At 43.3% G+C, this 23,186-nt stretch overlaps 1 protein-coding gene across 8 annotated transcripts in view; it reads right to left on the bottom strand.

Moving 5' to 3' along the window:
- Window positions 1–18,764, bottom strand: part of LOC138770065 (galactoside alpha-(1,2)-fucosyltransferase 2-like) — a 38,985-nt gene extending 20,221 nt beyond the window's left edge. For 3 of the 8 annotated variants that reach the window (XM_069948970.1, XM_069948976.1, XM_069948968.1), the window contains exons 1-3: window positions 4,139–4,238; window positions 3,747–3,804; window positions 1,512–1,572 (exon numbers count right to left, since the gene is read on the bottom strand). In XM_069948970.1, coding sequence (XP_069805071.1) covers window positions 1,512–1,572; window positions 3,747–3,804; window positions 4,139–4,161 — 142 coding nt within the window. In that variant the 5' untranslated portion in view covers window positions 4,162–4,238. Of the gene's footprint in view, window positions 1–1,350; window positions 1,573–3,746; window positions 3,805–4,138; window positions 4,239–18,529 lie in introns of those variants that run through there. The other 5 variants (XM_069948972.1, XM_069948975.1, XM_069948973.1 and 2 more) reach the window with 4 other exon arrangements.
- Window positions 18,765–23,186: the final 4,422 nt, after the last annotated feature.

Here is a 23,186-nt window from a genome sequence, read left to right on the forward strand (position 1 = left end):
TTACAATGGAGAGAGCAGAGCCCGTCTTCACTGGCTTCTCTGTAATGAAGACGTGTTTGCCTGATAATGCACAGATAAGAAGTCAGGGGGGGAGGCTGGGAGATTGCTTCTTGAGCACAGAAGGAGGCTTTTTTGGCTGATGAAACCTATTACAGAGTTTCTTAAAATCGCTTATACTACTGATTTCTACAATAAAAAAAAACATGACAGTTACTCTTTAAGGCCCTATTCCACGGAATGATTATCGTTCGTATTCGGCAGATATTGGCCGCTACGGATGATAATCGTCCCGTGGGAATAGAGTGCAACGATCAGCCGACATCGTTCATGTCGGCTGATCGTTGCAGTCGTTTGTTTTTCAACATGTTGAAAAACAAGCGACTGATATAGTAGCGATCTGCTGCAGTCGCTCCGTTGAATAGGAGCATCGGCAGCAGACACTGCTGTATCCTATGGGCTGCCCGGACTATCAGCAATCACCCGGGCAGCCCCCCACCACAGCTTCCCACCGCCCCTCCCGCACTCACCCGCTCGCTGCTGCCGCGTTGAATAGCGGCGGCAGTGAGCGGGGAACGAGGAGCAAACGAACGCTGAGAGCACTTGTTTGCTCCTCTAGACGGCCCGTTGAATAGGGCCTTTACTTCTAGAAAGTACTGACACAGACACTACCAGGCCGTGGTGCTTGAGATTCACTAGCTTCACTTGTATGCCTTTACTGAAGAGATCATATTACCACTTTAAAGGGGTTATCCAGTGCTACAAAAACATGGCCACTCTTGTCTCCAGCTTGGGCGGGGTTTAGCTGCTCAGTTCCATTGAAGTGAATGGAGCTTAATTGCAAACCGCACCTGAACTGGAGACAAATGTCGTGTTGTCTCTGAAAGAAAGTGGCCGTGTTTTTGTAGCACTGAATAACCCCTTTAAGGAATCATGCAATAGATCAAGAAAGTGACCACAGATTCAATCAATATCTGATTCCAATAACAAATTCTTAAAAACATCACATGACCCAAAAAAAAAAATAATTTTAACATTTAATATTTAAAAACAATTAAAAACACAAAACCAATACCCGATAAGTTGCCCCCTAGGAAAATTTAGATCTCGTTGCTAAGACCCCTTTAATCGTTAGTTACTTCCTAATGATCTAAGGGGGTCTCAGCACCGAGGCCCTGACCTTTTGACTTTCTGAACAAAATGCCTAAACTTTAATTATTATAATTTTAATTATTGGAAACAAATAAGGAAATAAGGCATCATTAAGGGTGGCAGTCATTGTCTAACGTTTAATGTACATGGTCATGTAAAGAAAATACAGATATATAAATAATAAAAACACAATAGAAATACCATGTATGTTTTGATGATCTCTGATAGTTTCTCCATAGATGCTCTTCTCTCATTCTAAGGCGGCTGATAACCGTGTTTACATTATTGTATTTCCCCTGCAGCTACAACGCATTTACATCATCTATGTTATGAAGTTGTCTTTTAAAGTACATACATCTTACCTTGTCGATCTGCCTTCGTAGATTGTACAATGCTTTCAGTTCCTTCTTCCTGCCCCTTAAACTGCATTTATGGAAATAAAAAAAAAATAAAAAAAGAACTGTAAGAGGGCGGAGGGCTAATACAGGAAGCAGCAGGGCTGGATCCCAAACACGACATAGATCATCATCATTAGATAGAAAAACACATAGGCATATCTTATATGGAAGTGAAACCATTAACCAAGAGATGGTTTATGTTAAGAGATGGATTTCTAGCCATCACTATTAGCTAATCCTCCAGTTCCTTCCATACAGAACATCATGTGAGCTTTACATGTTTGTTATAATTGATAAAGTTCACAAAGTGGACAAAGCAATGAAAATATATGCATGCTTGTAATAAAGCAGGCATAATCTATCTGCTTAAAGGAGACCTGTCACCCCCCGTGCCGGGGTGACAGGCTCCCGACCCCCCGTTAGTTCCCCCTATACTCACGTGATCCCGTCGGGTCCCGCTTCCTGAGCCGGTCGGGTCACGGAGATATGAGCGCCCGAAGCCCGGCGCGTGCGCTGACAGCAGAGTCAGATGCCCATAGAGAATGAATGGGGAGTCCGATGCTCCGTCATTCTCTATGGGCATCGGACTCTCCTGTGAGCGCACGCGCCGGGCTTCGGGCGCTGATATCTCTGTGACCTGACCGGATCAGGAAGCAGGACCCGGCTGGATCACGTGAGTATAGGGGGATCTAACGGGGTCGGGAGCCTGTCACCCCGGCACGGGGGGTGACAGGTCCTCTTTAAAGCAACTTCTGTCCCCCCAAAACCGCCTTTACCGTCGGATAGCTGCTTTTAGAGTGTCTGTGCCCTAGGCCTGCGACGCCTCTCCGTCCCTCCTCCCCACCCTCCAGCACATGTACAGTGTTCAGCTTAACATAGCTTAACCTTTTACGTACACTGCAGCTGTGTGTGTGTATATATATATATATATATATATATATATTTTTTTTTTTTTTTTTTCAGATTGGAGGATCCCATGCCTCTTTTACAAGCCGGGTGATTCCAAATAACACTAATTCTACAAAGACTACATGGACAAAAGTATTGACACAGCTCTTAATCATTGAATTTAAAGTGTAACTGTCATTTAAATGTTACTTTTCAGAAATCAGTAAGTATCAATAGTACAAGCAATTTCTAAAAAAAACTCTGATGGAAAACAATAATAATTTTTCTGGTGAAATTGAAAAAAATAAAATCACCATTTTTTTAATTTCTGAGGGATTTCATGTTTACGCCGCTCGCCCTAGGGTAAACTGATCTATTATATAAGTTTCCCAAGTCAGTACGATTACAACGATAGGCAACTTTATATATAACTTTTATTTTATTTAATGGCTTTTAAAAAGTTAAAAACCATTTTAAAAAAAAATAAATGTTCCTAAAATTGCTCTATTACCATCATTTTAATGCTTTTATCCTTTGGTCTATGGGGCTGAGTGAAGTGTCATTTTTTTTGCGCCATGATCTGTACTTTCTATCTGTACCTTGATTGCGTATATGTGGCCTTTTGATCACTTTTTATTACAATTCTTCTGGATTTGATGCAACCAAAAATCAGCAATTTTAATTTTTTTGCACTTACACCATTTACTGTGCGAGATCAGGAATGCGATAATGTAATAGTTCAGGCTTTGACAGCTGCATTTGAATGATTAATTAGCCAGGAGCGGTGATCGACCACAACGGTTAATACCCATGGTCCTGCGCGGTTCAGAGCGGAGTTTTGGTGCAACCCTCCCTTTGAACTACCCCACCTGACCCAAACTTATCTCATCAAGTTCCTATACCAGTGCTGAGTTTTCTGACCTTTGAATCCATTGTTTTATGTGCCCAGACAATCCCCAAACTGTAGGGCTGCTTGTCTGCTCCCCCTGTTCACTCATCCCCCTCGGCCCTACCCCCTCCATAGGTTATTATGGACTCAGCAAACCCGTCTGCACTTTGCTCCTCTGTAATGAAGACAACTTTGCCTAATGCACAGATACGAAGGGAGGGGAGGAGGCTTCAAAACTGCTTTTTGAGTACAAAAAGAGGCCTAGTGTGAACCCAGTCCTATCATACACAGTAGACGCTGTATTCAATGTGCCATGAATTATCACAAAGAACAGTGGCAGACTTGCAGTAACTTGGCTGGGAGGCAAACACATAAAACATCAGGCAGCATTTGACATCATTCCTATATAAATAGACACTTACAGGCTCTATGCAGGTTCCAGGAAACCAGGGGAGACCATTTGCCTCAGCTGCTGCAAAGCTGTTGGGAAAGCACAAGTGTCTAAGATGCTAATTGAGATGTCAGCTCTAGCAATGTTTGTGCTCTGCTGCATACAAGCATATGGTCCCTTACAACTAGGAACTTATCAGTAACCCCCTCCTTATCTATATACTGCAGCAGCTTGGATATCAGACATACAGGACATGGTAGGGACAAACACTGGCAGTCAATATACATCATATTGTAATGCTTTAAAAAATACCAAGTTACTAGGACACTGTTCTACTCTGGCAAAAGGTATAACTATCTATTAATACAAATACAGGCAATAATGACGCAAAGATTACAAAGGGTTAATAAATTGAGTCATTACCTCATATGCCGTAATGTTTGCATGTGGTTTCACCCTCTGTATTATCTTGTGAGAATTGCATTAGTCTGTGAGTCAGCACAACCTGGTCCTTAGAAGAAGGGGGAAGGATGAGGAGCTGTGCTTGTATGTAACGGCCGTTTACAGGGAGGGACATCATAACTAGAGATGGGCGAGTACTAAAATGCTCGGTGCTCGTTTTTCGAGTCGAATTTTTCCCGATGCTCGGGTGCTCGTTATTCGAATTTATCCCGATGCTCGGGTGCTCGTTTCGAATAACGAACCCCATTGAAGTCAATGGGAGACTCTGGCACTTTGCAGGGGACTGGCTGGTAGTGGTGGCTCCCCTGCTGATCCTGGTGTGGCACAGGTTGCACACCACAGTCCGTCGGTCATCTGCACTTTCTTTAAAGAACCTCCAGACTTGAGAACATCTAGGCCTTGGCACAGGAGCTTCACTTTGTGAAACATGGAAAGTGCAGAAATGAGTGATGGTTCCGGCACTCCAAGAAGGTTAAAATCCAATACTTTATTTCATAGAAGCCATAAAATTGTGCTGCAAGATAACACCGACGCGTTTCGCGCGCATGCGCGCTTAGTCTTGGTATGATGCATGCTACGTGTAACACATGTTTAAAAGCAAAGCGGCCTATCGTAACAAAGTAATTCAACCTGGGATACAGGTGTGAGAGCAACTTAGCATAATTGTAATGTGAGACCAATGTGGGCGTGGGAGAGATGCAGGCAAGGGGAACCGAACATAATATGCGGTGAATGCCGCATGATGAGAAAAGAAAAGTCTGAATAGGGATGAAACCAAGAATGCAAAGTTGGATAAAAGGACAAAAGAAAAGACAAAAGAAAACAGGAAACAAGAAGCAGGAAAATATATGTATATAATATAAAAGGAGAAGAAAAAAAGAGAAGAGTGGAGGTAAGAATCCCTCATAAGGTAAGTACAAATATGAGTATGAAAGCATGAATAAATACGTAACTGAGCATGTTATATGAAAAACACATGTGTGTATGAATAACAGTAAAATGATAGTAGGAATATCACAAACTCTTGCAAATAGATCATATCAATAACATAAAAGCTCAGTAAGTATAGTGGTACAATAAATCATTTTTGAAATTTAATCCATTTGGAAAACGGGTATTGAGTTTGAAAATGTACTCAGCTTCCTTGTATAATAATGCTCGCTGTCGGCTCCCCCCTCTCTCAGCAGCTTGGACTATCCTAATGCCGTAGAATGTGAACGAGGACATATTACCACGATGTTGCTCAAGAAAATGTTTTAGTGCACCAGAGGAGCTTGTGGTATGACCCTTTCTAATGTCTGTTACATGTTCACTGATTCTTCTTTTTAATTTGCGTATGGTACAGCCCACGTATTTTAAGTGACAAGATCTACACTCGATTATGTACACAACATGATCACTTTCGCAACTAATGTTGTCCTGGATTTTATAGGTTTGGGTGTTGCCACTGTCGGTATACGTGCTAGTGGGAAACATGTATCTACACATATTACATCTCGGGAGTCCACATCTGTGGCAGCCCAAGATGTTGTGTGATGAATGGGTATGGAGTGGAGATAAAATACTGGGCGAGAGTTGATCACCCAATGTGTGGCCTCTTCGTGCCACACTGCGTACTAATATGACTATGTTTGTAGCCACTGCGTTCACACTCCTAAGATCATTCACTCACTTATCCGCTTTTCCCCCTGACCCACATTACTTAAAAAAAATTCCCTTAACTCATTGTTAAAGGGGAACTCCAGGTAGAGGTTAAAAAAATGAAACTTCAGCAGAAGCATAAAGCATTACTTACCTATCTATCCCAGTTTTGAAACTACCAAAAATCCATTTGTTTTGAAGGGTTTTGTTCTATTTTGTGTTTCTGTATTTCCTGGTTGAGCAGTTGTACACAGAACTACAGGTTCCAGAATGCAATGCTTTCCCTCAGCTGTGCATCACAGTCCCCCACCCTGCCCATTCCCTGCCCAAATCTGTTGCAGAACATCTAGGCTGTGTTCACACATTGCAGTTTCATTGTGTTACTGCATTATTTGCAGTACTTTATCATTTCATTGTTGTTCCACCCACACAGCACGCTGTATTCTCTACCTGTAACACCACACAGAACGCTGTATTCTCTACCTGTAACACCACACAGCACGCTGTATTCTCTACCTGTAACACCACACAGCACACTGTATTCTCTACCTGTAACACCACACAGCAGGCTGTATTCTCTACCTGTAACACCACACAGCACGCTGTATTCTCTACCTGTAATGCTGATATTGGTAAAAAAAAAAAAAAAAAAAAGTAAAAAACTTTTAGAATTTTTTTTTTCTTTTCATTTTCACGCACATATTATGATCAAGCATCTGTTATCTTTGAAGTTGAGCCCCACAATAAGGCTCTGATCCTCTCTGCCATTTAGCATAATTTACTTGTGTTACTGTATCATTTTTGTGAATAAGTAGCAGTACTGCAATGACACTCCAACATGTGGACATAGCCCTAATTTCACTGCACACTTCTGCACAATCAGCAAAATTAGTGCAACACCTGCTTCTGCCTGGTAAGAGATGGTGAATCACTCAGGGGATTGGGGGATCCAGCCAAGCCTCCTGGGACATCACGCCCTGCCCCCTGTCTGCATCATCAGCCTGATCTCAGCAAACACACACAATGTGAGACAGAGGCATGGAATATTTGTCTCCTAAGGGGGGAGAGCAGTGGGAGCAGGAGACAATGTGGATTTGCACAGAGGCCATTTTTCTTCACTTCCTCGATTTCTATCAGCTACCAGTGTGGCAGAACCGCACAGATATGGTAATACATTGTATAGACACATCTATATAACTTTTAATGTACCTTAAATAGAAAACAAGTTTTCCTTATCCGGAGTTCCCCTTTAATTTGGTCATGTGTAGTTAGAGATGAGCGAACCGGGTTCAGGTTCGAGTCCATCTGAACCGGAACGTTCGGCATTTGATTAGCGGTGGCTGCTAAACTTGGATAAAGCTCTAAGGTTGTCTGGAAAACATGGATATAGTCATTGGCTGTATCCATGATTTCCACATAGCCTTAGGGTTTTATCCAACTTCAGCAGCCACCGCTAATCAAATGCCGAAAGTTCAGGTTCGGATCGACTCGAGCATGCTCGAGGTTCGCTCATCTCTATGTGTAGTAATTAACTTTTAAAATCCCTATATTTGGCCCTATTACCATCCAGATTTAGATCTGTTCTAAGTGGCACGTGATCAGACACACTCCGGTTTTCATGCACCACTCTTCCCACTTTTAGCATAGCTTTATCATTAACAAGCGTCATATCTGTCCTTGAAAATACCTTGTGGGACAAGTTGTAGCAGGTGAATTCCTGAGCTTCAAGGATTCAGCTGACGCAATGCTTCCCTCCATCCAAATTCACTCATTAATTTAACCAACGGGGACCAGCCCCCACTACCCATCCTCTGACACTCTCTTTTCCGATCTTGTGTTTCGTCTATAACAGTGTTAAAGTCCCCCATTATGAAAACCATACAATCTCCAAATCTCGCAGCAAGCTCATAACACAGCACAAATACATCTGTAGAGAATGGAGGAAGTATATAAATAAATGCAAGGACAACATAATAGCTAAAGGCTGATAAGCCCTGATGCAAAATTTTAGCTTGAAGTGTGAAGCAATGAAGTGTGACAGTGTGGTAAGTGATAGTTTATATTTTCAATAAACTATGTTTAACTATTGCTGATTTGTCTGACTTTCTTCTCATGTTCTATAACAGAATCCAAAGAACCTAACTCTAAGCAGAACAATTACACTAAGCAGAAGTCCTGGAGTCAGAACAGGAAGCCCGGGGCTTCTGCCAGCAATATAGTCAGCTGCATCAGCAATAGGGAGGGAGACAGGGCCAGGCTGGGACTAGAAAGCAGCCCTGGCTCCTTTCAGCCCCCACAAAATATCATAATTCCCCACCCCATAAATAATGGTGGTGCAATGTGCACCACAGTGAATTTTGTTCACATTGCTCACATATACACATAAACATAAGTACTATGCTTGGCTTTTTGGGCATTTTCCATCTGACAAGTTCTATGTAGCCAAGTTCATATAGACACATACAGTCACATAAGTACATATGGTCAGGCACAAATATACCCATTCAGAGACACATATGCTGTACACACAAGCACATACATACAGTCACATAGATACACACATACGGTCAGGCACGTGCATACATAGAGACACATACAGTCACAAAGACACACAGGCACATATACAGAGACACACACATTTTGTGCACACGAGCACATACATAGAGACACATACAGTTACATGCACCCAGGCACATATATACACATACACACACCCTATACTCAGGTAGATACATACAGTCCCATGTACACATATGGACATGAACATACATACAGACAGAGACAGACAGAGAGACAATCACATATACTCATACAGTCAGGTACATACATACCCATTCAGAGACACACATACACACACACTGTACACAGAAGTACTTACATAGTCCTCCTCTCCTTGTAAAAGTCTGAACTTATCTGTGGTTTCACTATAACTGTTGTATTAGTAAAGATGACCACTAGATGTCGCTATAGTGTGTAACTAAGGTTTAGAAGCTGCACAGCTGAAGTATACTAAAGGGTTACTGTTTGTGTATGTACCAGATTCTGTTGTCCAGTAGGATTTCTCCTTTCTTCTGCCCAATTCTCTCTTTTCTATTCTGTTTCTCTATTGCACTTTTTCCACCCAACCACAGCACATCTTACTCGCTGGTTAGGAAGTTAGTCCCTTGGGTGAAGGAGAAGTCTTAGCTGAGCTTTGGAGGAAAAAGGACGCATCTCAGATAGCTCTTCTCAGTGGTTCTACCTGGGCCCTGGCCCTCTGCCAGGTCCCCCCTACAAGTTAGTTCTTAGTCAGTACCAGGCATTGGGTAGGACGCAGAACAGCCAGCTCTCACAACTCTCTTTCTTGAAGCACCAAATCCGTATGATGCGTTGCCTACAGATAACCTCAACCCACGCAGAGGAATAGTCAGTACAGTGCAGGACAGTCTCTGCAGAAAAGCCAAAGAGCTAGGAACTGATCCAGGTGGAGCAAAGCAAACTCTACTACATCCTACTCAGAACTTATTCTACAGATCTGGTGGTTCTATGTATGTGTATTTATTGGATCTGTATCAAGTGTACCTGAAGATTCGTTGTATTCCCTGCTGCATATTAATGAGTTGTAAACCGAGTCAACGTTATCAACTGAGTCTGTGATTACTGACTACCACCTGCACGGCATATATACCGCAACCCTGGGACATTTCCCCTATCTGTGGGTGGCGGGTCCTATCAATATTCGGGAGGGGTACTATACCACTCTGACCACCTGTGACATAATCCCAAGGGACCCTGCAGCAACCCGACAGGACACCGACCACAGGGGAGAAGGGTACAACCGGCCTTATACTCAAAAAGCAGGCATGCCATCACACCTGTGTACCACCAGACACTGGCGTCACGTGACAAAACCCTTAAGGTCCGGCAGTGCTCGGCCATCCACCACAAGGAGTGGCGTCACACTTCCATCTAGCAAGTGACCGGCCGTCCAACCACTACAACATCATCCGGGGGTTACCACACTAGAGCCATGTAATGGGGGCGAGCTGTCAGCAGTGTCTGGCAGCAGCCCTCAGTAAATGCTTTGGCAGCATGGGGACGAGGTGGGGGGGCCTTGGGCTGGAAGGAAGAGCTGTCCCCTGCGCTGCCGGTTACTTTTTTCCTGGAGGCCTGTGCTTAGTGCATTTCTCCCGAACTAGCTGTCATTATCACAGCCATTTGGGGAGAACTGCAGAGTGACAGGAAGTGCAGGCCCCCCTAGCTACGGGCCCATTCGCCATGGCGACCGTTGCGACCCCTATAGCCACGCCACTGTCTATTGGCTTAAATTTAACATTCTGATGAACCAACACACTTACTCCCCCTGAGTACACCGAATATGTAGGGTGGAACTGTACGAAATCCATCTATGCTCCAATACTTTCACCCTCTCAGCATCTAGATGGGTCTCCAGCAAGCAAACAATTGCCGGTAAAAATCTAGCCATTCCCCTAGTAACTGCGTATCTTTTCAACCCATCATTAATCCTCCTAATATTCCACACTACTATTCTCACCAAGCTTCAAGAGAAAGAAAGAGAGAGGGTAAAAAAAAAAAAAGGCAACCGTCCAGGAGCCCTGGACAATGGATAGGTAATGTATGCACTTTGCATACCGTTAGCCGCTATTACATGTAGCGATGTGCGGTCTGTGCCCGACAATTATAGGTCCAAACCTATATCAACCTATATTGTTATCAGCTGATCGTTGTGTTTATTACACAGAACAATAATCAGCCGGATAGGGCCGATTCGGCCAATTGTCGTTCCGTGTAATAGGGACCTAAGTCTCTTTTTCACATCCACAAACTTCTCTCTTGATCTCTTATTCTACTCTCATTACTGACTTTCTTCAGCTCTCCCTCCATCTTCCCTACTTTATCCTCCACCGAGCTAATCCTGCTTTCTGTCTCCGTTACCTGATCTCTTACTTTATTTATATCAGCACGAATCAAAAAGACGTCTACCTTGATCTAACCTATCTGCGGGGTAATTTCATTAAGGGCCTCATTTGACTTATTTGCGCCAATATCTCTGCTAGTATTGGATCTACCATCCTGTTAGCCGAGGCTCCCCCTACTGCTTGCTCCATCTCTTGCTGTTGCTCAATCTCTCCGATAATCCCCTACCACTTCCCCCATTACTTAGATGGGGTCGCACCGTTTTCCTCTGCAAGGTAGGACTCACATATTTATCCATTTTTTGCTCAGTTTTCCCTGGTTTAGGGGGATTGCTCGTCTGTCCCATTACCAAACCAGTGGTGTTTTTGCAAACACAATGCACTCATTTATGCTATCACAATCACAATTATGCTATTATACAATCACAGTGCAGGATAGCCGTTATACTATCTTACAGTCTCACTACCCTACAGGATAACAGATGTGTTGTTGTGTAACCTCAATACAATACCAACTAGCAATTATGTTGTCTTACAGTCTCAATACCCTGCCAAGTAGAAATTGTATGACTTATAAAAAATGCACGATAGCTATATGTTGTTTTTCACTCTCAATCCACCGGAAGATAGCCTTTGTGCTATCTTGCAGCCTCAATACAGTGCAATACAGCTGTTGTCTTTTCTTACTGTCTCAACCCACTGCCGGATATCAGTTATGTTATTTTACAGTCTCAGTACAATGCAGGATAGCAGTTATGTTATTTTACAGTCTCAGTACAATGCAGGATAGCAGTTATGTTATTTTACAGTCTCAGTACAATGCAGGATAACCGTTGTGTTATTTTGCAATCCCAATACAATGCAGGATGTTATTTTGCAGACTCGATACTAAGCAGGATAGCAGTTCTATTATGTTGCAGTCTCCATTCAAAGCAGGATAGCAGTTCTGTTATTTTGCAGTCTCCATACAAAGCAGGAAAGAAGTTCTTTCATTTTGCAGTCTCCATACAAAGCAGGATAGCAGTTCTGTTATTTTGCAGTCTCCATACAAAGCAGGATAGCAGTTCTGTTATTTTGCAGTCTCCATACAAAGCAGGATAGCAGTTCTGTTATTTTACAGCCTCAATACTATGCCAAATAGCAGTTATATAGTTTTGCAGTCGGGATAAAGGGAACTCCGGATAAGAAAAACTTGTTTTCTATTAAAAGTACATTAAGGCTACAAACCCACTTGGCGGGTCTGCAGCGAGTCTCCTTGCTGCGTTTTTGCAGCGAGACTCGCTGCAGATCCCAGCCCTATACTTTCATTATATACAAATAGAAACACACAATGGGCTTAATTCATAAAAAATGTAAAGAATTTTTATTGTATATAATAGGTACTAATACACAGACAGTTTTTACCAATATAAAATGAAGTATTAAAAATATTACCCCAGTAAAAACACATATAAAATGGGTGTCAGCAATGCGGGATTATACCCACAACAAATTTCTAATGTGGGAGTATAACTATAAGGTGCATTAAGTCATGTACTATTCTAGTATCGCCTCAGTATCATTACGTATGTAAACAAAGAAAAACCAAGTGGCCACTATAGCATTCAAAACATATTGCACATACCCATGTTTGTCTGACACCGCACCGACCGTTCCTACGTACGTTTCGCTATTGCACGCTTCCTCGAGGAAGCGTGCAATAGCGAAACGTACGTAGGAACGGTCGGTGCGGTGTCAGACAAACATGGGTATGTGCAATATGTTTTGAATGCTATAGTGGCCACTTGGTTTTTCTTTGTTTACATACGTAATGATACTGAGGCGATACTAGAATAGTACATGACTTAATGCACCTTATAGTTATACTCCCACATTAGAAATTTGTTGTGGGTATAATCCCGCATTGCTGACACCCATTTTATATGTGTTTTTACTGGGGTAATATTTTTAATACTTCATTTTATATTGGTAAAAACTGTCTATGTATTAGTACCTATTATATACAATAAAAATTCTTTACATTTTTTATGAATTAAGCCCATTGTGTGTTTCTATTTGTATACAATTTTATTTATGGGTAATTTCTAATTGATAGAGTGACATCTAGTGGTGCCGTTTGGTACTGCATCCCTTATTTTAAGATCATTTTTTCACATCTATCACAAACCAGTGTGTGTAATCCTATACTTTCATTAGCAGAGAAACTCGCAGCAGGGATGTACATCCCTGCTGCGATTTTGTCTGCAGCCCTCCCCATTAACCCCCTAGCCGCCGGACATTATACATTACCGGGTCCCCGTTCCTGCTTGCTTCGGGGCTCCCGGTGTCTTCACGGCCCGCCCCGATCGCCCCCGGCCGCATGATCGCCCCCCGCACCCCCCAGCCGCATGATCGCCCCCCGCACCCCCCAGTCGTATGATCGCCCCCCGCAGCCCCCGGCCGCACGTTCGCCCCCCGCAGGCCGGGGGGTGCGGGGGGCAATCATGCGGCCGGGGGCTGCCGGGGGCTGCGTGGGGCGATCGTACGGCCGGGGGGTTTGGGGGGCGATCATGCGGCCGGGGGGTGCGGGGGGCAATCATGCGGCCGGGGGCGATCGGGGCTGCAGGGGGGGTGGGCAGGATATACATTACCTGATCCCGGCTCCTGCTTGCTTCGGCAGCTCCCGGCACGTTCTGCCCAGCCAATCAGTGCGCTGCCCTGCTGCAGCGCACTGATTGGCCGGGCGGACCGTGAAGACACCGGGAGCCCCGAAGCAAGCAGGAACGGGGACCCGGTAATGTATAATGTCCGGCGGCTAGGGGGTTAATGGGGAGGGCTGCAGACAAAATCGCAGCAGGGATGTACATCCCTGCTGCGAGTTTCTTTGCTAATGAAAGTATAGGGCTGGGATCTGCAGCGAGTCTCGCTGCAAAAACGCAGCAAGGAGACTCGCTGCAGACCCGGCAAGTGGGTTTGTACCCTAAAAGTTATATAGATGTGTCTATACAATGTATTACTGTATCTGTACAGTTCTGCCACACTGGTAGCTGATAGAAATCCAGGAAGTGAAAAAAATGGCCCCTGTGCCCATCAACATAGTCTCCTGCTCCTTCTGCTATCCCCCCCTCCCCCCCAGGAGACCAATCTTCCATGCCTCTGTCTCACATTGTGTGTGTTTGCTGATGATGCAGACAGGGGGCAGGGCGGGATGTCACAGGAGGCGGGGCTGGGTGGGGGTGGAGTCTGGCAGCCTGGCTGAATAAAAGCATAGGATCTGAGCTCCTGCTCATGCATCCTTATTAAGCGGCATAAAAGCATTTCCACCACCTCAAAACTGATCAGGACTACCCTTAAAGCATACTCCATCATGCCCTACAAGAAAAGAAAGACATTTAGACCAGAGAAATTGCTCAGAGACTACTATATTCTGGATGCTGGGCACTCCCAGGATGGTGCTGTGGGAGAGAAGCAGCATGCCTCACAAGCAAGCAACAAGAACTCACCCAGACATGTTCCAAAACTTCATCTGAGACATTCTACATCTGACTCTGAGGTACATCTGCTGGAAAATGAGGGAGACAGTGAGAGGGAAAGCATGCAGGATCAGACAACAGGTGAGCTGACAGAAATAATTCAGCTGTGTCACTGAGCCACCATGACAGAGAATCTGCTCCCTCACCAACCATTTTTACAGGATAAAGGAACTGTTGCTTGAATACTCAAGGAAGCAAGGTGACTTACCTGCACCATATCACAAAATAAAAATCTACACAGATCTCTCTGCATCTACCCTCCAACTAAGGAGAACCTTACAGCCAATCACCCTGGCATTAAGGGAAGAAAAAATACCCTACCGCTGGGGATTCCCTGTCAAACTTTTCATTTTCAGAAATAATATCCTGCACATTGTCAGATCGATGGAAGAGGGAAAAGATCTACTCAAGGAATGGAACATAAAATTGAATGCTCGGGATGCCACAAAAAAACAAGGGCGTCAAAAAATCCAGAAAAAGTGGACTATCCCTAAATAATCTAGGTGGAAAATTCATTAAGCTATGATGCTATCCTGTGCCTTAGTTCATATTAGGTAACAGAATGACTTGTTTACCCCATAATCAGTACGGCTTTTACTTGGCAGGTCGATTCTACATGCTAACTGTTCAGTATTTTGTTCCTCTGTTACATCTGTTTTTGTGTTACAGGTTCTTACCCCAACTGCAGATCGGCCTTCATTCAGCCGGCCAAATTCTTATGCTGACTGTTCAGCATTTTATTCTTCTGTTGTGCATAATACTTTTTCGGTTTTTACCTAGTCCGAGTCCTACAAAGTGTATTCTATCTGCATCCTTTTGGTACCAAGGATACACATCTGATGGGGATGCCCTCGCTGGGAGGTATTCTCTGCCTCTGTATATGATTGCATTTTCTGCTTTTTTGTTAGCAGTGTTTGTATTACTGTTTTATGGTATTATCATTAACTAGTCTGAATGTTAAAGGGCTTAATGCCCCTCAGAAGCGTTCTTATGTATGGAGAGAAGCCAAACATACGAAATGGGATATCATACCCATCTTATAGAAAAAGACGCATTTAGACTTAAACACCCTAATTATTCACATATATTTCAATCCCATTGCAATAAAAAATCTAGAGGAGTAGCCATAATACTAAATAACTCACTAGCCATTAATTTAATTGAACAAATCGTGGATCCCAATGGACGCTATGTGTTACTGATTTGCACAATAAACAATATTACATACACAATACTTTCATTGTACGCACCCAATAAGGGACAGAAAAGATTTTTTTTTTAAATATTTAAATTGTTGGAGAAGAAAAAACAAGGAATAACCATATTATGTGGGGATTTCAATGCAATAGTTGACCAATCACTAGATACTACAAATGCTTCTAGATTACCATCTGGATCTCTAATGAATATGATGTTAACATATGATGTATATGATATATGGCGTATTCAACACCCATCTGAACGGGATTACTCCTACCACTCAGACCCACATAATTCATACTCTAGAATTTACCTATTTCTAGTTGATAGGAACACTGTTCCTTTAATTCAGGCATCTAAAATTGACCAAATTAAGTGGTCAGACCATGCAGCTATAAATATAACATTGTCAGAAACTAACTCACAACCACCCATCTATATGTGGAGGAGTAGCCCGTTTGTGATGTCACACCATGTATATGGTCCTAAACTAACTAAAGAAATTTCAGATTTTTTTGTTACTAATAAAACAAATGACGTTAATCCGTTTACAGTATGGAATGCCCATAAAGCCTTCATGCGGGGCCATTTTATAAAATTTCGTTCACGCATGAAAAAAGAGAAAGAAGCAAAACTAAACGACCTTTTAAACCAAATACGATTCTTGGAATCACAAAACAAACATAATCCGTCTTCCAGTCTAGCGTTAGCTCTAAGCTCACTACGAACTACGAGTTACAAATTTTATTATTGTCAGATTATGAAAAAACTTTAAGGAAAACATATGCTAAATATTACCCCCAAGACAATAAATCAAGAAAATGATTAGCCAATAGACTAAAAACCAAACACTTAAGAGCAAAATTACCTTATCTTAAACACCCCAATTCCTCAGAAAAGCTTTATACCCCAAGTGCTATAGCAAATAGTTTTAGAGACTTCTATTCAAAATTATATAATTTGCAGGACTCCACACCAGACCCCCCTGAATTACAAAACAAAATTTCCTCATTTCTGTCCTCGTTAAAACTAACTAAATTAACCCCAAAGCAAATAGATATACTTAACTCAGAAATTACTGAATCCGAGATCCTAGAGGTTATTAGTTCTATCCCAGCAGACAAGGCCCCAGGACCAGATGGATTCGCTAACAGCTATTATAAAAAAATTTAGTAAAATTATAGCCCCTTTTTTAACAGAATTTTGTAAATTCTCAATGAAATTAGGAACACTCCCGAAAGAAAATTTGCAAGCTTTAATTATAACCCTTCCCAAACCCGGAAAAGAACCTGATTGTCCCCAAAATTTCAGACCCATATCCCTACTGAATAATGACATGAAAATACTGGCAAAATTGTTGGCCAGAAGAGTTGCACCTATGCTAAATATTTTAACAAATAATGACCAGGCAGGTTTTGTCCCAGGACGTCATACGTCTGACAATACTAGACGCCTGTTAAATATTATTCATCATATTAACAATCAGAGGTTGCCAGCAGTGGCACAGGCACTGGACGCCGAGAAGGCGTTCGACCGGCTTAGCTGGTCGTTTGCCTTCTCGGTGTTATAAAACACGGGATTTCAGGGTCCAATGATGTCCGCTATAAAAGCCTTATGCTCTACACCTTCCGCCAAGACATTTGTAAATGAAGCTTTATCAGATGAGTTTATGATAACAAATGGATCAAGAAAAGGGATGTCCCCTTTCACCCTTGGTTTTTATACTAGCTATGGAACCATTAGCACAAGCAATAAGACAACATCCGAATATAACAGGAGTAACTATAGGCTCTATGACGCACGTAATATCACTGTACGCGGATGACGTCATATTGACGCTGACAAATCCATCTCGGTCCCTACAAGAAACCATGTCCACCATCTCCTTTTATGGCTCCCTATCATACTATCAATTAAACAAAGCCAAAACTCAAGCATTACCCCTAAACTTGGATTCAGATATTTGTAAGAGACTAAAAACAGATTATAACTTTGACTGGAAGGCGGACTATATAGATTACTTAGGTATTAAAGTAACAGCGTCTTATAAATCTCTCTACAAATACAACTATGACCCATTACTTAGAGGCATTTCTGGGGAGGCACAACGCCTATCTACAATTAATCAGCAATTAAAACGTTATTACGCTGGTATTATACCCCTGACAGGTTGGCCCTTTTTTACCCAGACGCTAATGACAGGCGTTGGAGGAAATGTAATTCTAAAGGGACTCTCCTACACATCCTATGGACATGCCCCTATATACAATTATATTGGGATACCTGCTTCTCTATTATCCATTCCGTTGTTTCCCCCTTTGTTCCTAAACTCCCCCAAACAGCCCTTTTATTTCTTAACTTGGAAAGACTTTCCTATGCACAAAAAACTCTTGCTAGTATATTACTCATAATAGCAAAAACAGTCTTATGTAGGTACGGGAAATCAGTAGATATTCCCAGTGAGAAAGAGTTTATTAACGCAGTAAACAAGACTTACCATTATGAACTTATTATAGCAAGAGGACAAGTTTTTTTATATAATGTTAAGAAAATTGATGTATACTTTTAACTGTACACCACATGTGTATACCGTTTTCTTGTATAATAATTGTTTACTACTGTTTTCTTTATTCAAAAAACCTCAATAAAAACCATTGAATCAGGAGGCTTGGCTGGATAACCCAATCCCCTGACTGATACACCACCTCTAACCGACCAGAAGCAGCTGCTGCACTAATTTTACTGTAATGGGTGGGGGCTGTGATGATCACATGAGGAAAAGCATTGCATTCTGGGAAATGCCAAACCAGGAAGTACAGAAACACAAAACAGAGCAAACATCCCCCCCCCCCCCCAAATAAATGGATTTTTGGTAGTTTCAAAACTGGGACAGACAGGTAAGTAATGCGTTATGCTTCTGCAGAATTTTCATTTTTTTAACCTCTACCTGGAGTTCCCCTTTGATATGATGCAGGGTAACAGTTATATTATTTTGCAGCCTCAGTGCCATGCAGGACAGCAGTGTGTTGTTTTGCAGCTTCAATACAGTGCAGTATCAGCTGTACAATCAGCATAAATCTCACCAGTCAGTCGGGCCCCCCTTTACTTTGCTCCAGACAGCTCCCACACCTCGAGCGTATCACCAACTCTTTCTCAGACACTGGGTTCTGGTAACCTTACTTCCTTCTCCACTCTGACCTCGGCCCATGTGTCAGCATCCTCTCCCTCAGTCCCTCAGTCTTGTAGCTGCGTCCCTCCAATACTCCCTCATGCCTTGCAGCAATTCATTGCTGTTACAGCACCTCCACAGTTCCTCGCACAGCCCAAACAGCGCACTGTACAGACATGACGTGCCTACGTCCTCACGTCACCACACCCCAAGGGGGGCAAGCTCTGTCTTGTTCCTGTGAAAATGTCGAAATGTAAGGTATTAAGTTCATTAATTGTCAGTTTAGAGCAAGTGTCCATTTGAGTGTATGTTAAAAAATTAGAAAATGTAGGGCCGAATTGCCTGCGTTGGATGGTGGAATGGAGAAAGGTCCAGGAGACCTTATCAAGGGCCTTTTCCACGTCTAAACTGAGTACCATAGTCAGGGGAGAAGAGAGTTCACGAGCCCCCTATACAGGTCTTCAAAATAATCATACAAAACAGCACTTATGTCCTTAGTAGAGATAAGCGAACTTCGAGCATGCTCGAGTCCACCCTAACCCGACCGTTCGGCATTTGATTAGCGGTGGCTGCTGAAGTTGGATAAAGCCCTAAGGATATGTGGAAAACATGGATATAGTCATTGGCTGTATCCATGTTTTCCAGACAACCTTAGAGTTTTATCTAAGTTCAGCAGCCACCGCTAATCAAATACAGAATGATTGGGTTCGGATGGACTCAAGCATGCTCGAGGTTCGCTCATCTCTCGTCCTTAGTTTTGGTTAATATAGCATTTGTGGGGGGTCTCGCAAGGATGAAATAGGCGTAAACATATTTTTAGGGGAGGATAGGCAGGCTAGCAGGTGTCCAGATTTATTTGCCTGCCTAAAATATTTATTTTGTTTGGTCCTTACCAGCCAGACCGCCTGTCCCTGAATGAACACGTCTAAGTTTGTTTGTGCTTCCATTGTCAATTTTTTGGAAAGTGGGGAGGGGTGTTGCGCGTGAGTCTGCTGAACCTGCAACAAGGCACTGTGTAGGGATTGGAATATCTGGTGTGCATATATTTATATATATAGTTTATAGTTTATGAGATATAGTTTATGGTATGACCAGTAGCAGAATATAAAAGGTCCGTTTTGGGCGGTAGCCTGGGGCCCTAAGCTCCTGGGGGGCCCATGGCCACCCAAACAGATTTATAATTTCAGTGGTGTATTGTCTCCTGGCTACAGTTCTGCCATGATTTGCAAAAAAGTGCTGCTTTTTTTACCTTGATTTTGCACAAATCAGGGCATCATAACATTATTCATGCTGTTCTATGAACACCACACTAGTGCTGCCATAGTTACAGTAGGGTGGGGGGGGGGGGGGGACAAGCCTCCTGAACAGCCCGGGGCCTATGGTAAAGTTAATCCGCCCCTAGGTATGACCCCTAACCACAGCCTTGGAGGTGGCCCACCACATGGTCCACATGGTCTAAATTATCGTCAATAAAATTAGCCCATGCCGTTCCTAGGTAATCCTGGAAGTCTCCCGAGTGAATAAGGTAAGTGAGAAACCACGAAAACCTGGTCCCAATATAAGGGGTGAGGCTCTGTAGGGACAGAGTAATCGGAGAATGGTCAGAAATGGTGATCGTGTGGAGTGTATTAGAAGAGACAGAGTCCATAAGGGAGAGAGAGGTGAGAAAATAATCGATACGGGAGAAGCTGTCATGTGCAGAGGAATAAAATGTGTATTCTCGGGAGGTGGGGTAAGACAAACACCATGGGTCGTATAGTGAGTGTGACTGGATGAGATGTATATAATGATGAGAAATATAATGTGTCGGCCTGATGTTTTATCCAATGATGGATTGAGTACTGTGTTAAAATCACCGCCTTGAAGCAAGAGTGAATTCAGTTTCGAAAAGAGTATGGGGTTTATTAGGGAGAGTGTATTGCGTGTCGTCTAATCTGACCACTAGCAATAGGTTTCTACCCTCCTCATCTGCAATCTCCCTGTCCACCACAACATGAAGGCCCCTTCGGATGACAATCACTAATCCCCTAGCTTTCGAGGAATAGTTAGCCATGTAGCAGGACAGAGCAACCAGTTCTGTGGCAAAAGCAGCTGTCAGATAGGAGCAACGCAACCAGTAGAAGTATAAGTTCAGTTTTTAAGCCACAGTGCAAACAAAGGGAGCAGAAATGCAGTTGTCAGTCAGGTGAGAAAAACAATGCGGCCAGTAGGTATACAGCTATTAGTCAGGTGCCGTCAGCGCTTTTGTAATTATTAGGAGTTTATAGCTGAGACAATATGAAGGGCTGTCTGGTATATGCACAGCAGGGGCTTGCAAAAGGAGCACCCTAGTTCATTCCTTTAATTTAGTTGTAAAATAGCAATGCAGCAGTGGTGGTCAGTGTGCAGCAAACATAAGCTTACCCTCATGGGATTATGTGGCACTTTTAGGTCAGATCAGTGGTGTAGCTACCATAGAGGCAGGGTAGGCAGTTGCTATGGGGCCCATACAGGAGGGGGCCCAGGGGAGAAGGGTAAGCGGTTTGTCCTTCTGCTTTACCCTTTATGTACTGCAATGTGTAAGAAGGGGCGGATTAACTTTACCATAGGCCCCGGGCTGTTCACCAAGCCTGGGCCCCCCCTACCCCATTGTAACTATGGCAGCACTAGTGGGGTGTTCATAGTACAGACAATGTCATGATGCCCTGATTTGTGCAAAATTACTGTAAAAAAGCAGCGATTTTTTTTGCAAATCATGGCAGAAATGTAGCCAGGAGACAATACACCACTGAAAGTATAAGTCTTTTTCAGTAGCCATGGGCCCCTTAGGAACTCAGGGCCCCGGGCTACCGCCCGAAATGGACCTATTATAATCCATTACTGTGTGTAAGTGACCCAATGTTTACTTACATGCTGCAACACAAAAAAAAGGGTTAACAAGCAGAAGACAGAGATCTCTGCTTCACTGCACTGATAACCTCTGACCTCTTCTCCAGCTAGCAAGTAGGAAAGCAAAATGAGAAGAGCTCCTTGCAGAGGTCAGGGGTTATCAGTGCACCAGCAGTAAAGCAGATATATGCGTAGTGCTTTGTGTTGTGTGTAGGCGAGGGGGGGGGCCTTAAAAATTCTTGCTATGGGGATCTGTGAATCCTAGCTACGCCCCTGGGTCAGATAGCTGTGAGGGAGAGGCAGTGACTGGGTGTCACATGTTGCTGCTGTGTAGGAGGCAAAATGGAGTTCAGTCAGCCCCTGTACAATGATGCCACAAGCATGGGTCCCCGCAGTTCCCAGCTGTAAATATGTCAGTCCCAGCAGGGGTCTTTATGTGTCCCTGAGTTTAGGGTGCTGCGTCACCACGTGTGTCTATAATGGCCGCGGACCTATCCACCATTCATGTGGGTCTGTGCCCTGTCAATACTTTCCGTTCCTGACCGTCTTGAGGGTTCCGAGCAGTGGCGTAGCTATAGGGGTCGCCATGGTCGCCATGGCGACCGGGCCCCTAGCTACAGGGGGCCCGCTGGGCTCCCTCGCCACTTCCTGCCTCTCAGTGCAGAACTGCACTAAGCTTACTGCTGCCTAACGCTGCAGTGTGGGGTCCCTGATTCCTCCCAATCACCTGCTTTCTGCTCTCCTCTGAAGTCGTGCAGGGAGGAGGGGGAGGGACGGGAGAGCATGGTCCGGCACCAGGAGGAAGAGGAGGGAGGAGGAGGGAGGCCAGGAGCTGCTGAAAAGTGGATTTTCCTTATAATAAGTAAGTGTCTCTGTGCTGTGTGTTTGGCTGCCTGTCTGTGCTTCCAGTATTTAGTATTGCACTTCCTGGCAAAACATCCTCCAGAAAGGTGTTTTTTTTTTTTATGAGCCTCTGTTGAGAGTTGTGGATTGTCTGCAGGATTCTCACATGCATGGATTTTTATCAGGACTTTGACTTGGCCAATCAGGAATCTTTTTCTTTTTTCTAAGTTCCTTAATGAATCTCCTATCTTGGCTATAGTCATGTTGCAAATTGCATTTTTGCTGAACCTAAAAATCCAGTATCACCATGGTAGGGTCCAACACCCATTACTTCAATACTGTCTCTGACTATGGACATACTGTGCAAAAGTCACTATTCATATCTGAAAATGTTAAAATGTTCAGACCCTAACCAATTACTAGAAGTGGTGTTTCCTCATAATAAGTGTGTGTGTGTGCGTGCGTGCGTGCGTGCATGCGCACACCTGCATGTCTGTGTATGAGAACTGTGGATGTAAATGTGCAGTGTGCAAGTGTATATGTATAAAGTGTGTTTTTGTATGTAATGTGTATTGTATGTGTAAAGGATTTACAGTATGTGTGTATATGATGCATGTGCAGTATGGGTGTGTATATGATGCATGTATATGTGTATGCATGTACAGTATGTGTGTAGGTGATACATGTGCAGTATGTATATGTGTACTCTATATAACAGTGTGAACAGGATCCTATGTTGTACCTGGGTGTTGGGTGTGTTTCACTACAGCCGCTCCACAGTTTTCACAATCACGTATTCGTCCATAAAGAAACACATACAATACTTCTTTTCAAATGGGCAAATCTTCATTATTAGCAAA

This window comes from Dendropsophus ebraccatus, chromosome 12 (genome assembly GCF_027789765.1).
Source record: "Dendropsophus ebraccatus isolate aDenEbr1 chromosome 12, aDenEbr1.pat, whole genome shotgun sequence".
In the NCBI taxonomy this organism is placed as follows: Eukaryota; Metazoa; Chordata; class Amphibia; order Anura; family Hylidae; genus Dendropsophus; species Dendropsophus ebraccatus.